The following is a 16,782-nucleotide window of genomic DNA, read 5'->3' on the forward strand; positions in this document are numbered from 1 at the left end:
GCCATCCATCTGTCGAGCAAGAAGTAAGAACAGGCTATAATGGTGGAGGCGGGGGAGACCAGTGGTATCATCCCGACGACCATCCAATTCCTATCCATCGCATGATCATAGGTCTATGCTTTGATTTTTCATCCAAGGACCATGAGAGAGAGTTTCTGAGCACACGTGGAACTGAGTACCCTATGTTTTTCTGGCAAAAGGAACTGAGAACCCTATACGTGGAGGTTTCAACTTTCTGAGCCCACATCAACTTCACGAATGGGAAATCCATGGCATTTCAACTTTCGTCCGCAGTCCGCACCATCCAGCTAAAAAAAACTTTCTTCCGCACCACTCCTGTCAAGGTTTGTCTAAGCTATGAGATGCTTTATAGTTTGTTCCACCTTGACCTTGCTACGGAACAATGGAATATCATTGATAAATGGGCCATATTTATTCTGCAACTTTAAACCTCAAAACTTGGAGTCCATCCATTGATCCAACACTAAAACCAGTCTTGTACCGACGTGGGCCCCCTCTGATTCCTGTCTAATGGGGTAAACAGGGCACTATCCTGATTCGTAAAATGCTAGGTTTCCGGTTTCCCTACTCTGTTTTGTATAATTTGTACAAGGTCCCCTTTTATTTATTTATTTATTTATGTTTGCTTCTTGGCACTATACGTAACCCCCCACCACCACCACCCCCCCCCGGGGATTCAATCCAAAATTTGACCCAGTACGATCGTCTGTCTTCCTAGCACGTACCCCCTTGTATCCTCCCCCTGTTCCATTACACTATCACCATTACCTTCTGTGTGAACTGTGAGGCTATAAGCATGTCCATTTTTCTATGCTAGGAAAAAAAATCAAATAAAGATTTTTGAAAAATTCTTTTAAAAACGACTCCTCTCTCATCCTCTTGGAAATAACTCTTCTAGTTTTGAGAGGTTCAACTCCACTCCTGACCCAGGTAAAGTTGATGTGGGCCCTCCAAAGATTGTACTCTTTGGCATGATGATGGAGCAAGGTTTAGCTGAACGCTTTAGCTGTTCAGCACGCTGTGGAACCAAAGATAAGGTTCTACGCCACTATTAAGTACATGGGGCCTGCCGTGAAACCTCATCATTGGGTCTACAGCCTGCTGAACAGCTAAAGCATTCAGTTAATCCAAAATCGATGACATGCCCTATAAACCATCCAGCCAGGAATTTGGATGGGCTTCACACTAAGCACGCCCCACAGCCTATCCCCCACTCCCCCGTGCATTAGGAACATCTCCTCTGTTTGTCATGGGTAGATGTAGATGTTCCCAAATCACAGAGGTGGATTGTGGGGCGCATTCTATGGGGAATCCATCCGAGATCGGCTTCAGTCAGTGCAAGGCCCATTCAAATAGCCTTTACAGCCTTGCATTGGGAACATCTCCACACTTTTATGCTATAATGGGTGTTCGAACAGACTTTGCACTGATTGAATCCAGTTTCAACCCATCCCATTAGGGGTGTTCATGGGTTGGGTTGATTCATTTTCTTCCACCGACCCGACCTAGTTGGTTTATTTATTGACTAAACCGAAACCGACCGACCCTGAAGCAAAACCGATCCAAACATGAAGGGTTGGTTTATCCGTTTAGTCAATTTTTATATATATTTTTTGAACTAAAATATTTATTTATATTTAAGTTTATTTCTTTTTAATTTTTATACAAAATCAAAATATATATTTAAATCGATTAGTTTTTATGCAAAACTGAATTTTTTTGTCAATATATATTTAAATTTAGACAAAACTGAATTAAATATTGTACCATTGTATTATATTTGTATTGGTTTTATTTTTTAGTTTTTATCATAAATAATCATTTTTTTCAAAGTTTAAACAAAACAAAAATAAAATATATCAACATTTAACATATAGGGTAGGGACTAATTAATAATTACTTAAACATATAGGATCAATTTGGTTCAGTTTGGTTTCGGTTTTCATTATGAAAATCGAAACCGACTGATGGTTTTGAAAAACCGATCACCTCGGGTTGGGTCAGGCCGGTTTGATCGGTTTGACATTTAATGTGAACACCCCTACATCCCATCTCTTCAGAAAGGACTAGGGGTTTGGATTTGGTCCTCACAGATATAAGGTTAGGATCTGCTACCAACACAACGTTCCCAATAATGTTCCAAAAGGCCACTGCGGCACATTGGGAACATCCCCCTTATCATTCATGGGGAGCTGTTCCCCATAGTATCTTGCTGGGACAGTGTTGGGAGGGATTGTTGGTGGCAGATCTGAACTCGATTGAAAGGATTTTGAAAGCCAGCCCCAAGTGCAAGTGCAAACCTCCCGGAAGGAGTTTCCTTCCCTGCTAGTTCAAGATACTCATCTTTTACCCAAAAAAGTCTTCGAACCTTCATGTCCCCCTTTATACTTTTTTCCCTGTAAGCTTATATCAGGCAGTTGGTCTCTCAAACTAATCATTGTCAGCGTAGAACTCAATTCGGCAACCTGTTGGCGCCAGCAGTTCAGGAATGCAAGCATGCAAGTCCTCTGGGTCCAGTTGCACTTGCACAAGGAACAATCTGGCCGACTAACGCAAGCATGCACTCTTCAAGTCACCCTAGTAACCATTGTCCTCTGATTCTAAGTTGCACCTTCTTCTCCGGACATCCATTCAAAGTTCAGTTAGGATTTGATTCCATGTATTTCATCCCCCCTTGTGATCTCGTTCTGGTTCAAACTGTTGCCACATCTCATGCTTTATATTCACAACGAATTTTGCCCTTGAGAGGCTTTTACCAGACCCAACACAGCTGTTTATGTCAAAAACCCTAATTGCATGCACACACCATATCAGTGGACTTTCCGTTGGTTGTATTTGTTTGTTCCACGTGGACTCAGTTTGGAGATGGTATCTCGCTTTACATTTTCAGAATTCAGATAAGAGACTAGAAAATTCTATTAATTAAAGGCTGCCAGTGACCCTTAAAGGAGGCCAAAGATGCCAAACCAAAGAAAATGAGAGAAGTTATACTACACAAAGTCAAAATGAGTGAAGTGCATCTTTTCCAAAAAATAGAAAAGAGAAGGAAAATAACGAGAAAATTTCTTCATTGTATGTTTACAACCACAAAATGCAGATAGCTCTTGAGACTATGAAGCATGTAGGGCATCATAAAAGTTGTAGAACATACCATTTGTCCACATGATCAGGACTACACAGAAATACGGCCAGCAAGACAACAGTACATCTTCTAAAGCTCAAATCCATTGTGGGGGGAAGCAGAAACCATTTTATGCCCGTTTCCATCTGATGCCTCATCTACACTCTCCTTACCTGGATATTGTGAGTGGACTGGGAACGCCAAATGGGCTGTCTGCCACTCTGAAGAAGAGCCACCTGTTCCCCTTCTTTCACCATCCCTTGTTTCTGAACCATTCATCACAGTTGGACAAAAATTTCTTGAGTTTTTTAATTTGTTTTAAAGTAAATCTTCCAACAGATAGCAATCACAGCTGGTAAGATATATAATAACTGGCAAGATATACTGCAGAATTACCAATGCTATTAGAACTTTTTATCAAGGTTCAAAATATTGATATGCCCCTGTATATCGGCAGAGGCGTATCGGTACCAAAAAACATCTGTTTTTATATTTTTTTGTTTTTTTAAATTGTATTCTGGATACTTTCTTATATATTTTTTGTATTAAAAAAGGAGGGGTCCCGAAACACCTGGGGCGTATCGTATTGAAATTTTGATCCTTGCTTTTTATGATAGAGATCTGGTTTTATCAAGATTCAATGGACAGCAGTACAGCATATGAGCCGGTTGATCAATGGACAGCAGTATAGCTCACATATTAATGCCATGGGCAACACTATGGACAGCAGTATGTGCCAGTTGATCAAGGATCTTAAACATCAGCTTTAAAGCTAAAATTGTTTAGCCAAAAATGAAAAGGCAAGGTCAACTTCCAAGAGAAAACTGTATCTACAAGATGGCAAGGGAACTCCTCTGGTATTGGGTTATGGCAGTCGGCAGTCCAATCCCACCATATTATTTCTTGTACAGATTTTTATTCTCATTATTAATAAATTTCTGATTGTTGTTGCTTATCAAAAAATAAATTATGCTGACAATTAAAATACAATAAATTTTTATATCCCCGTGGAACATCCTCTTCACCTGTGTCACTGTAGGGGTTCAACATCCACCATTTTAATGGTGGATCCTGTGAACCTGAGGAAGAAACAACCTGAAATGCTGCTGTGCTACCACACTCCTACATCCAAGGACTAGGCATGCACCATTAGAAAAGTTGGGGAACAAGCCTATCATTATTTTTGTAGCAGAATTTGCTCTGCATCCTTTCCAAAGATAAGTAGCCTTCTTTATTGTAACAAACAAAGCAGGGGGCACACTAGTTAGACCAACAATAGATCAGGGTTGACGATATCCAATTTGATCAACAGTAAGATCATGGAGGTCCAATCTATAGGAGTGCCAACGGACCAATTTTGGGTTGGACCCCATCCAAATAAAAATCAATTTGGACGGATTGGACAGACCAGTAAGACATTGAATTGGACTAGTTCAGGCCTAATGGTCAAAAGTATTTATTGGATTGGATTGGATCTGGTCCATCTGTAATGAATTTATATTAGATTGGGTCGGATAGAACCAATATCCAGTCCATTGATATAAGAATAAAGGTGACAATGAACCAAGTTTTTATTAAAACCAACTTGAACAGATTGGGCGGTCCAGACATTGAATTGGACCAGTCCACAATGGTCCAAAGTATTCACCGGATTGGATTGGACCTGCTTAACCAGATACATGAATGGCATTTAGAAATTGTACCAACCTAACCAATATCCAGTCCATTGATATAAGAATAAAGGTGACAATGAACCAAGTTTTTATTGAAACCAATCTAAATTAAAACCAACTTGAACAGATTGGAAGGTCCAGACATTGAATTGGACCAGTCCACAATGGTCCAAAGTATTCATCGGATTGGATTGGACCTGCTTAACCAGATACATGAATGGCATTTAGAAATGGTCAGTAGTGCGTTTTTAGGTTCAATATGTCATGGCTGGATAATAGTTGGTTCTTAAATGTTAAACACAGAATCTAAAAATGCATCCCAAGACCATTTTATGTTGGTCCATTTAAAAAGAATTAATGAGTACTCAGAACTAATTAAAGCCTGAAGGAAGTGTAAGATCAGTCCCACTAAAATTACCTGCAACAAAGATAAGGCATTTGCAAAGGTTTCTTCAGCATCATCTGAGAACTGCATGTACAAGGGGCATACCCCTTGGTACAAAGCCAGTCTTTGTCTAACTCTCTCCCTGCATGCCATCATGTTCAAATATGGTCAGTCCATCAATGCAAGAGGATAGAATCAGACCCTACATAGTGCCATAGACAAGATAGGAATGTTTATTAAAACAGGTCTCTTGGATGATGTAAACACCCAATCGTTTAGGCATTGCATGGATGCTCAAATTATGAGGATCCAAAAGTTACATGTAAATGAGAAAGTTAGTATAACCTTCCTACATAAGCTCATGGTTGCAAGATCAATGATATTGATCCAAGTCGCCCTCTAAGCCTCATGCTGTGCACAGCACATGTAGGGAAAATGGCTTCTCTCCTCCCACCAAAACTTGGATCTTCCTCTAGAAAGAAAAGTGTGATGAATTTAGTAGATATCATAAGACTCACTCATTTGTAAAGGCAAATATAGTGCCAGAAGGTCGGTAATGGCTCAGCAGGATAGCCATGAATCCAGTTCTGGTGAAGACTACAATAGAGGTCCCAAGGGTGTTTGACATCATGGTTGCATGGAATGCGAACATTTCACTCATATGGTTCTACAAGAGATAAGAGTTTCCAGTAAGAGTTGAAGTCTCATGTTCAGAAGAAAGATTTGAAACATTTAAAAATTGAAAAGGCATAACGAGTAACCAAATTATTTAAGGCAACCTTAAAGGCCTGACTAAGATTCAGAAGCCTTTCACCTCCAACCATAGTTGCTTCAGTCCTTAAAGAGACCGTGTGCATAACCTTCACTGCTTTGAGTGGAAACCTGCAGGAAAGCAATGTAAATGGACTTTCATATACAGTGGAAGTAAAATAAATCTCTATATAAAAGGAGCATTATCAATAAAATAACAATGTAAATGTCTCTTAGAATAAAAAATTGAGGCAACCATATCTTTCACTTAAAGGGACATAATGCAATATTTGCATGTGCACAACTATGCATGATGAATGTGTGTGCACATATGTATGTACATAAGCGTTAATGTATGGATACATGAACATAGTTCTACCCCTAAAAAATTTTTGAGTTGAGCCCTCAACAACTTGAAGAAATATTTCTGCCACAGCATAGCAATTGCATGGGAGGAATAAACTACTTCTCCCTTGTGCTATCTTCATTGATATTGGAAGAGACCACCCACTAACCTGACAATATTAACTGCCAATCACTTATTCTTGCACTGCCCAAATGCTAGCAAAGTTTGGAGTGCTCTTTTGGATACTTTTCGCTGCTTTTGGCTGGGTTGGCAGTTTTCTTCATTCAGTTCAAGCTTTTCCTTGGGGCTGACAGATTAGTTGTGTCAGTACCAGGGGTAAAACCATTTGAAGGCTGCTTTTTGGTCTATATGGGAGGAAAGAAACTCTCAAGTATTTGAGAACACCTATGCTAATTGAGTACTTGTGATATGTTGCTAAATGGGATTAAGGGAAGACTTTGTTCATGGTCATGGTTGGCTGTTCATAAGGATTTTAGGGGATTGGGTTATAATAGATTTTTTGACAGAGATGTTAAGCTTTTGTTAACAAGTTGTATGGTCCTATACACAGGAGGGTACATGGTTTATATTTGTAAAATTTTTTGTTTATATCATTAATACAATACCTTACTTTTTCAAAAAAAGAAAAACAAGAACTGAGATAAATATGAAATGAGCTTCTTTATAGACAGGGAGGCTATCATTATCATATGTGTAAACCTTAATCATATGTTGCACATCTATCCTCGATGTACAAAGATGATGGTCCAGTCATGTGCTAGCAACTTGAGTTTTAGCATCACACAGTATCACTTTGAGAAGAAAATTCTTGTCCCAAGAAAGGAATAAATCCTACTTACCCTTGTGATTACACCTACCCTTATGGCAGACATGCATAGAGACTAGGAGAGACCATGCAACAGGTCCAACTAAGATATCCTAAAGTTTTAATCTGACACAATCAAATTTATAAACTTCTCCGTGGCATGTCAATTTATTTTTACATCTAATTTGAATTGGAGGCTTGGGATCCACACAACTAGATCAATTCTCTAATGAACAAGATGTCAAGATCCCCTTTGGTAGGAGTTATTGGAGTTGGTCCAAACCCACACTCTCTCGTGTGCAGAGCATATGAGTCTCCTGCCCAACCTTACAGGTATTCAAGAAGCTTAACTGAACTCAAATAAGCCTCAACCCCAACTACTTGGACTACACAAATCCTTTCCTGCAATTGTGCTTTGTCAAGAGCCATGTTTTCTATCAAATTGCAAGTCTTCAGATCATTTTCTACCACTTCAAATCACGGTTTCTTTGGCCTTCCCCTTGCTCATTTATAGCCTTCTACTTGAACCAAGGCACTCCTCACCAGTGCAGTCTTGGTCATCCATGTACATGACCTAACCATCTCAAATTGGAGACATTCCTAAGTCCTCTCCGATGTGCTCATTTTTAACTGTCCTTTCTAGTCTTGTGACTTGCCACTCATCCATTTCAACTACTTTCATTTTTTGAACATGTTTTTCTTGATTGCCCATCATTCTGTCTGATGATAGTAATGGTGATCTAATAATTGGCTTATGAAATCTTTCTCTCAGGCTAACAAGCAAGAAACTTGGGTTCAAGTCTAAGAAAAGCCACATTGTGCAAAAAAAAAATGCCAAAGGTTAGGTCTATGTCCATTTAACTCTCCCTCTCCCAAGATCCAGATAGCTGGGGTCATCATTGGGTAATGGGCCTAATGGCCCTTAGGTTTCCTTTGTTTCATTGATATATGCCAACCATACAGCACACTTGATGCACCTTTCCACTTCAACCATCCTGCTCTAATTCTATGCATAATATCTTCTAATTTCCCCCTCACCACAAATGATTGATCCAAGGTATCAAAAGTGGTTAGTCTGGAGTCCCTCCTGATCACCTTTTTCAAGTACACCACTATGGCACTATGGTTGCTAACATTTTACTAAAATTGCAATGCACGTATTCTGTCTTAGTCCAACTAACCGTTTGGTTCTAAAGCATTTCTCCATTGTTCTAGCTTTGTTTTCAGCTCATTTCGAGTACTATCAGTAAATACTATGTCATTAGCAAACAAAATACACCATGGGATCTCCTACAAATGTCTAGTTAGTTCATCTGTAACTAATGCAAAATGACACTAGTGTTGACCCTTGATGTAAATCAATTGCGATTGGAAATTCTCTTATCTGTTCTTCCTAAGTTCTTACACTGGTCACTACCCTTCAATACATTTCCTTGACGATATCAACATGCCTACTTAGTACTTACAAGCCCCTTTCTTAAGTACGTGTACAAAGGGGATAAGGGGAGAGATAAACTCTCTTAACTCTCCCAAATACAAACAGCAAAATTACAATACAGCCCAAAATAAATGATCCCCTCCCGCCCCCTGATTTTCTAATGTATCAGCGAATGAATTAGCATTCCTTTTCACCCATTGCACATTGATTTCCATTCCCCAAGACAGCCAAGTACCCTTTTCTCATTAATATAGCATAGCACCACCATCCATCCTCCTCTTCCTTCTTTAACTACTCTAACTAACTTTGAATCCCCCTCAATTACTAGCTTCTGAATGTTCAGCTCTCTGGCCCTTTGAAGACCTTCCATCAGGGATAAGGCTTAGATGATGACGACAACGACGACGATGATGATGATGAATCATTGCTCAACCCTTCCCAAAGTTTCAGAGATGGCTCATAAGCTTAATTCCACAATAATTATTGCCACTTCATACATCACTTTTGTTGTCATATAAAGGGACCATTTACTTTCACTCATCAGACATTTTCTTTGTTTTAATAATTAAGTTGAACTTACTTTCAAAAAGTTGCAAAATATATAAATAAAACTTACTTTCCATGAGCAGTTTCTCCAGAGAGCATTACTGCATCAGCACCCTCACGGACTGCAATGGCAATGTCCGAAACCTCTGCTCGGGTTGGTGTAGGATGAACAATCATGCTTTCCAACATATTTGTTGCCACGATAACAGCTTTTCCCATACTACGGCAAATTCTAATAATCTCTTCCTGCATTAAAAGAAGCAATTTGCTTTCCAGTAAGTAACTCAAATTAAGGAATACCTCTGAGTCGTCTTAGAAATACATTGTTTGGTTGAGCAATTTAAGCAACAAGTCTCTTCCTATTTGTAAACCATGCTTTCTCTGTAGTGCCTTTTCCGTCAGAAATAAGAAAACTACCTGCAGCAGTGGAACCTCCTCAATAGGGAGCTCAGCACCAAGATCTCCCCTGGCAACCATAGCCTACACATGATTATTCATTAAGATCATTAAATCACAGGATGGTCAAACTAGAGAATATACATTTTCAATAGTTATACCAGTACCAGGTTGTCTATTGCCTATGAGAAAGAAATAGATATATATTAAAAGGGAGAAAATTAGAGAGAAAGCAAAGTACAAATGGTGGATGATGTAATATTTGGTGTATGCCACAAGGGGCATTTTGGTCTTTTTACTTCTTTTAAGTTGTGCGGTCACCCTAGTATATATAATAAAAATACTGGCGCCCCCAGTAGATGTTTTGAGTTTTCTCTCAACCTCTTTCTCTCTTCTCCCCTTCTCTTCTCCTCCTCTCCTCTTCGCCCACTGCCCTGGTGATTGGAACATGGTACCAAAGCGGGACAGTGCTCTGTAAATCATCTCCTGCAAGTCGAAACTCTCTCTCCTGCTCCTGTAGACTGAGAAGTGGAAGAGACACACTCGAACTCCATTTGAAGACTGTTCATTCTTGTCCTGCCCCTGTTTCTTGGACTGCAACTGATTCATACGACACCCAGAGGTCAGTGGATGACTGACCGAATCTCCCTAAGAGGTCGGTGTTTTTATTCCTGTGTTTTTTCTTGTTGTTCCTGGGTTGGAAACTACAGGGATCCTGGACTGAATACAAACAGAAGCTTAACCCCCCCCCCCCCTTTTTCTTAGTTCTTGGTGTTGAAACCAAGAACTGATTAAGTTATTCTGCTTGACTGAATGATATAAAGAGAGTTTATCCCTCTTCGTGGGTGTGAAGACCCAATAATCTTCATGTTTGAGGAATCTTGGTAGGTCATAAGTGACCTGGTTTGACTGACAGACGGCAGCAGCCTCTTTAAATGTTTTCTGTAGTCCGTATTGCCTTAAGAAGACACCTCTCAGGTCTGTGAAAATCTGAGACAGCAAGAACTGTGCTCTGTTTTTAGCAGATTTTTTGTATTTACCTAGTTGGGTAAGGACTGTAATCAGTTTGTGTCTGCTGCTTTCACTTGGCTCCAATGAATTCTGAAGAGTCTGCAACTTCAGAAGCTACCTCACATCAAGGAGGAATGTCTGGTGGTTATGAGACCCTGCACTTTCCTATGACCATTACCCCCTTGGACGGCAGAAACTACTTAACTTGGTCCAAGGAGATGCCAAGGCCTACAAACAGTTGGTCTCCCAGCAACAGGTGTTTGCTTTCCTTCTTTGCCTTAAACCCATGTATGAGCCTATCTGGGTACAGATTTTGAGCAGCAAGGATCTCCCGTCTGTCCAAGAGGTGTATGCTTTAGTTCAGTTTGAGGAGAGTAGTAGGTCTGCTATGAATCCTCTTGAGGGGGAGACCATAGCTTTAGCCACAAGAAGTAATACCAATTCACTAGGAAGGGGGAAAATCAGAAAAAGGTGGATGATAAGGATAAATTATGGTGCACTCACAGGAACTCAACAAGAAATCAGCAACAGAACAAAACAATAAGCCAATTCAGAAGAAGTTCACCTCTGCCAATCTTGCCTCACATGAATCTCCAGATTGTCCCTCTAGTTCTGATCCCAAGGAAGATATTATCAGCTCCTTCTGTGACCATTTGGAGCAGTATGGTAGGACTATCAGACAAACAGATCCTAGACCTGCACTTTCTACCTCATTTGCTTCTTCCTCAGGTAACTTAACCTCTGCTTTTCATGTGACTACTGATCCCCCGGAGTCTCCATGGATTATTGACTCTGGTGCCTCCAACCATATGATTGGTAAGTCAACTTTGTTTCAATCATATACCCTTCTATCTGGAAAAGATAAAGTGAGGCTTGCTGATGGATCCTTCTCCTCCATTGCTGGTCAAGGATCTATATCTTTACCTTTTGGTCTCTCATTACAAAATGTTTTGCATGTCTCAAAAATGGCTATTAATTTGTTATCCATCAGTAGTATTACACATGCTTTGAATTGCTCAGTAACTTTCCTTCCCGACTCTTGTGTTTTTCAAGATTTGGCTTCCGGGAGGACGATTGGTAGAGGTAGCATGGTCGATGGCCTCTATATGCTAGAGAATAAAGTTGGTCTTGCAGTTTCAGAGTCTTCAAGTCAGTCTAGTAATAGTCAAGTTTTTTTGTGGCATCACCGTTTGGGTCATATGTCTTTTAAGTCTTTGAAGTACTTATTTCCAGATTTATTTGTCTGTTCCTGTCAATGATTTTCAATGTCAAGTGTGTCAACTAAGCAAGCATTGTAGAACCTCATTTCCTTTACGTAATAAAATATCGGATTTTCCTTTCCATATTGTGTACTCTAATGTTTGGGGACCTATGAATATTCCAACTGAGAATGGCTACAAGTACTTTATTTCTTTTATTGATGACTTTTCACGATTCACTTGGGTGTACCCTATGCACTCACGAGAAGTTGTTCCTAAGCTTGTGAAAGATTTTCAACGAATGGTTTACACCCAATTTCAGACAGAGATTCATGTCTTTCAATCAAACAATGCCAAGGAGTACTTTCATGGAGACCTCTCCAACTTCTTTACGTCCTATGAATCTATTCATAGGAGCTCATATGCAAGGACTCCCCAATAAAAGGGGGTTGTAGAGAGAAAAAATCGTCACATCTTAGAAGTTGCTCGAGGACTCTTGTTGCAGATGCAAGTTCCAAAAAGATTTTGGTTGGATGTTGTTATGACTGCCACATATATTATCAACAGGATGCCTTCTCGGTTGTTGGAATATAGGTCCCCACACCAGCTCCTCTTCCCCAAGGCTCCATTGTTTCCCATACCCATGCGTGTCTTTGGGTGCCAATGCTTTGTCCATGATCTCTCCCCTACCCAGGGTAAACTTGATTCTAAGGCTATTATGTGTGTTTTTCTTGGATATCCCCTTTCTCAAAAGGGTTATCGATGTTTTGATCCAGTCTCAAGGAAATATTTTGTCTCTATGGATGTCTCATTCTTTGAAAATGTTCCCTTTTTTTCTGCTTCCCCTCGGGGGAAGAATCTTGGTGAGGAGAAAAAGAAACGGACTCCAGTCTTGTTGCCTTCCCCACTTGACTCTCCTCCATTTTGTGTCTTTCGGAGACAACGTTATAGAAGTCAAGGCCAACAGAGTTCAATAGCCAAGGGACAGCCTAAGACTACGCAAACAATGCCATCGAACTACCAGGAGTTGAATCAATGCCCTCACCCAAGTACTACTATTCCTGTTGAAACTCCTGAACCCATTGACATTGACACTTCAAATTGTGATCTAGACCTTCCTATTGCAAAAAGGAAGGGGGTTAGATCATGCACCACACACCATCCCGTGGCTCAATTCTTATCCTATGAAAATGTCTCACCTTCATTTCGTGCTTTTCTATCTAAAATTCATAATGTCCCAAGATGTAAATCAGTCCTCTAATATCAAGATTAAACTTAGTGATTAGCAGAATAGAACAGATCTGAATAACTGTATAAGAGAGAAAGATGGCGAAGAGAAGAGGTAAGAGAAGAAGTCGAATCAATCACCCTTCTCCTCTAACCCTATTTTATTAATCTCTAAAAAATTGATGATGACAAGTATACCCTTAAGTGGTTGGCCAGCTTGGCAATTACATAAAGAAAATAAAATAAGAGCAAATAACAAGCCCATTAAGTGAGGCCCATCAACATAAAATAAAAGATAAAATAAAGGATATCACACAAAAGGCTGTTAGGGCCCATTCGGCCCAGTCTCTTTACACTCTCCCTCAAGCTGAGCATAGATGTCAATCATGCCCAGCTTGCTTATATAGTGTGTCAATTTCCCCCTAGGAACTCCCTTGGTCAAGATATCAGCCAGTTACTCTTTTGATGTGATAAATGGTAAACAAACTTCTCCTAAAGAGACTCTTTCCCTTATGAAATGCCTATCAACCTCAGTGTGCTTAGTTCTGTCATGTTGAACAGGATTATGTGCAATGTTGATAGCAGCTTGGTTGTCACAATAGAGCATCATCGGTTTCTCGTAGTCCACCCCCAATTACTCTAGAAGGGATTGTAGCCATAGTAATTCTAACACACCATGAGCCATTGCCCTGTATTCTGCTTCAGCTGAGGATCTAGCAACTACTGATTGTTTCTTACTCCTCCAAGACACAATATTCCCAGCAACCAGAGCACAATAACCAGAGGTGGACCTTCTGTCATCAATACATCCTGCCCAATCTGCATCAGTAAAGGCTTCCAGCTTCATGTGACCATGCTTAGCAAATAGAATACCTTTCCCCGGAGTACCTTTCAAGTAGCACAGAACCCTTTCTGCAGCAGCGATGAGTATCTCTGGGAGAATGCATAAACTGACTGATAACACTGACTGCATAGGAAATATCTGGCCGAGTCATGCAAAGGTATAACAGCTTCCCAAGCAGTCTCTGAAACACTCTCTTATCAGACAAACGTTCACCATCTGTGGCAGAAAGCTTATGATTAGGATCAATGGGAGTGGAGATGGGTTTAGCTCCAAGTTTACCAGTTTCAGCAAGAAGATCAAGGACATATTTGCGCTGAGATATGAATATACCATCCTTAGATCGAGCAACTTCAATGCCCAGGAAATACTGAAGATCTCCCAAATCTTTGATTTCAAATTCAGAGTTGAGAAATGCTTTTAGTTTACTGGCCTCTTCAATGTCATTACCCGTGACCACAATATCATCAACATAAACAATCAAGAAGGTCACCAGAGAGTCATTTCTCTTCAAGAACAGTGCATGATCAAATTGTGTTTGAATGTAGCCAAAAGAGACAAGAGCAGCCCGAAACCTCTCAAACCAAGCCCGAGGAGATTGTTTGAGACCATAAATAGATTTGTGTAGTTTACACACCTTGCCTTTCATTTCTTTCCCATACACTCCTGGAGGTAGAGACATATAGACCTCTTCATGCAGTTCTCCATTCAAGAAGGCATTTTTAACATCAAATTGGTGTAGGGGCCAATCAAAAGTAGCTGCTAGAGAAAGTAAAACCCTGACTGAAGTCATCTTAGCTATAGGAGCAAATGTCTCAAGATAGTCAATGCCATACATTTGGGTGTAACCCTTAGCAACCAACCGAGCCTTAAACCTCTCAATAGAGCCATCAGAGTGATATTTAATAGTAAACACCCATTTACAACCCACCGGTTCCTTCCCTTCCGGCAAGTCCACAATATCCTAGGTATGATTCTTATGCAATGCATCAAGTTCGGTCATCATAGCTTCCCTCCATTCAGCTTGAGATAAAGCTTACGGTACAGACCTGGGTATCACATGGGAAGAAACAGAGGCAAGAAAAGAGTAGTAGGAAGGGGAGAGAAGGCTGTAAGATAAGTGTTTGGAGATACAATGGGCTGTACACTTCCGCTTGCCCTTGCGAAGAGCAATAGGAAGGTCAAGGTCTGGAATAGTCTGAGATGGGTCAGTAGAGGGCTGACTTGTTTCCTCCGGAAAGATAGGAGTGGCAAGATGCTCTTCTGAAGGAGTGGAAAGAACCTGCACATGTTGGAATCTCTGCCTTTGGTACCACCTTTGGAGAGCAAGAGCAGGAGCAGAAGCAGGAGGGGGAGCAGGGACATCAAGGGTAGGTCCAGTGGAAGAGGTGGACACCCCATGATCGGACTCACAAGGGATGGGAAGAGGAACAACTGGAGACATAGCAAAGTACTCATCAGATTTCTCCCCCTCAGGAGGAATACTAAAGAAGGGAGTCAACTCTGCAAATGTGACATCCCGAGATACAAAGTGGGTGCCACGAACTGGATCAAAACAGCAATAACCCTTCTGTGTGGAAGCATATCCCAGAAACACGCACTTATGAGCCTTAGGTTCAAACTTGTGCCTTTGGTGACTATGAATATGCACATAGCAAGTACACCCAAACACACGGAGAGGAAGAGAAAAGAGATCCTCATCCGAGAAGAGAAGACTAAAAGGGGTTTTTAAGCCAAGGACCCGGGAGGGCATACGGTTGACCAAAAAGGTAGCAGTAAGAACAGCATCTCCCCAAAACTTTATAGGAACATGGGATGCAAATAAGAGGGATCTGGCAACCTCAACCACATGCCTGTTCTTTCTTTTCGCCACCCCGTTTTGTTGTGGAGTGTAGGAACAAGAACTTTGATGAATAACCCCAAAAGTTTCAAGATAGGTGGAGAGGGTTCTCTCAAAATACTCCTTAGCATTGTCAGAGCGGAATATTTTGATACGGGTATTAAACTGGGTGATGATGAGTTCATGAAAATTTTTCACAATAGTAGTACTTCATCCCTGGATTTCATGAGATAAATCCAAGTGTAACATGAATAATCATCAATAAAAAAGATAAAGTACATGTAACCCCCCATGGTTGGCATGTGATATGGCCCCCACACATCAGAGTGAACAATATGGAAAGGAGAAAATGATATTTTATTGCTAATTGAATAGGAATGTCTACAATGCTTTGCCAGCTCACATGATTCACAATGAAGACTCGATAAAGACTCATTTAAACATATCTAGAAACAGACGACTCAAAGTAGAAAAGGACAAGTGACCAAACCGAAAATGACATAATAAAATTTTGTTAATAGACTCTGACACGACTGACTCTAAGGCAACTCCATGAGGTAGTCCCAAAGCTTGATTTGGTGTGTCCAGCAAGTATATTCTGTTCGCCTCATGGCCATTCCCAATCATCCTCTGAGACTGCAGGTCCTAAAAAACACAATGAGTGGGAAAGAAAGTTATGCTGCAATTCATTGACTTTGTTAAGCTACTAACAGATAAGAGGTTTGTGTTAAGCTTAGGGACATGAAGAACAGAAGATAAGAACAGGGTGTTAGAGGTCTTTATATCACCTTTACCAGAGATGGGGGCAAGGGACCCATCGGAAAGGGATATTTTCTCTTTCCCAGAGAGGAGGTGATATGAGCAAAACAGGTTAGATAGGCTGGTCATATGGTCTGATGCACCGGAATCAATAATCCAAGGGATTTTATGATTAACTGAAGCTGAAGCATGATTCGCAGAAGCATGAGTACCTGAGTGAGCAAAAGCCGATGAAGATGATGTACTGTTGGAAGGGTGAGTTGAAGAAACCGTAGCTTCCAGGTGATTTAAGAGCCTCCCGTACTTCTCAAAATCCAGCTTCATTGCAGCCAATTGCTCAATAGTTGATTTTTCTTCGCTTTCCTTGCTTCCCCCTTCAGGCACTGTAGCAGCATTAGCAGTC

General features: G+C 40.5%; 1 protein-coding gene across 2 annotated transcripts in view; it reads right to left on the bottom strand.

Annotated features, from left to right (window-relative positions):
* Positions 1-2,913: 2,913 nt before the first annotated feature.
* PKP-BETA1 (plastidic pyruvate kinase beta subunit 1) overlaps positions 2,914-16,782 on the bottom strand; it is an 84,428-nt gene continuing 70,559 nt past the window's right edge. For both annotated transcript variants that reach the window (XM_010263136.3, XM_088895480.1), the window contains 6 exons: positions 9,524-9,586; positions 9,177-9,352; positions 5,980-6,082; positions 5,719-5,867; positions 5,234-5,342; positions 2,914-3,408 (listed from right to left, as the gene is read on the bottom strand). In XM_010263136.3, the coding sequence (XP_010261438.1) occupies positions 3,301-3,408; positions 5,234-5,342; positions 5,719-5,867; positions 5,980-6,082; positions 9,177-9,352; positions 9,524-9,586 (708 nt within the window). In that variant the 3' untranslated portion in view covers positions 2,914-3,300. The remainder of the gene's footprint in view (positions 3,409-5,233; positions 5,343-5,718; positions 5,868-5,979; positions 6,083-9,176; positions 9,353-9,523; positions 9,587-16,782) is intronic.

The sequence above is a fragment of the Nelumbo nucifera genome, chromosome 1 (assembly GCF_055504915.1).
Source record: "Nelumbo nucifera cultivar China Antique chromosome 1, China Antique-T2T, whole genome shotgun sequence".
Taxonomy (NCBI): domain Eukaryota; kingdom Viridiplantae; phylum Streptophyta; class Magnoliopsida; order Proteales; family Nelumbonaceae; genus Nelumbo; species Nelumbo nucifera.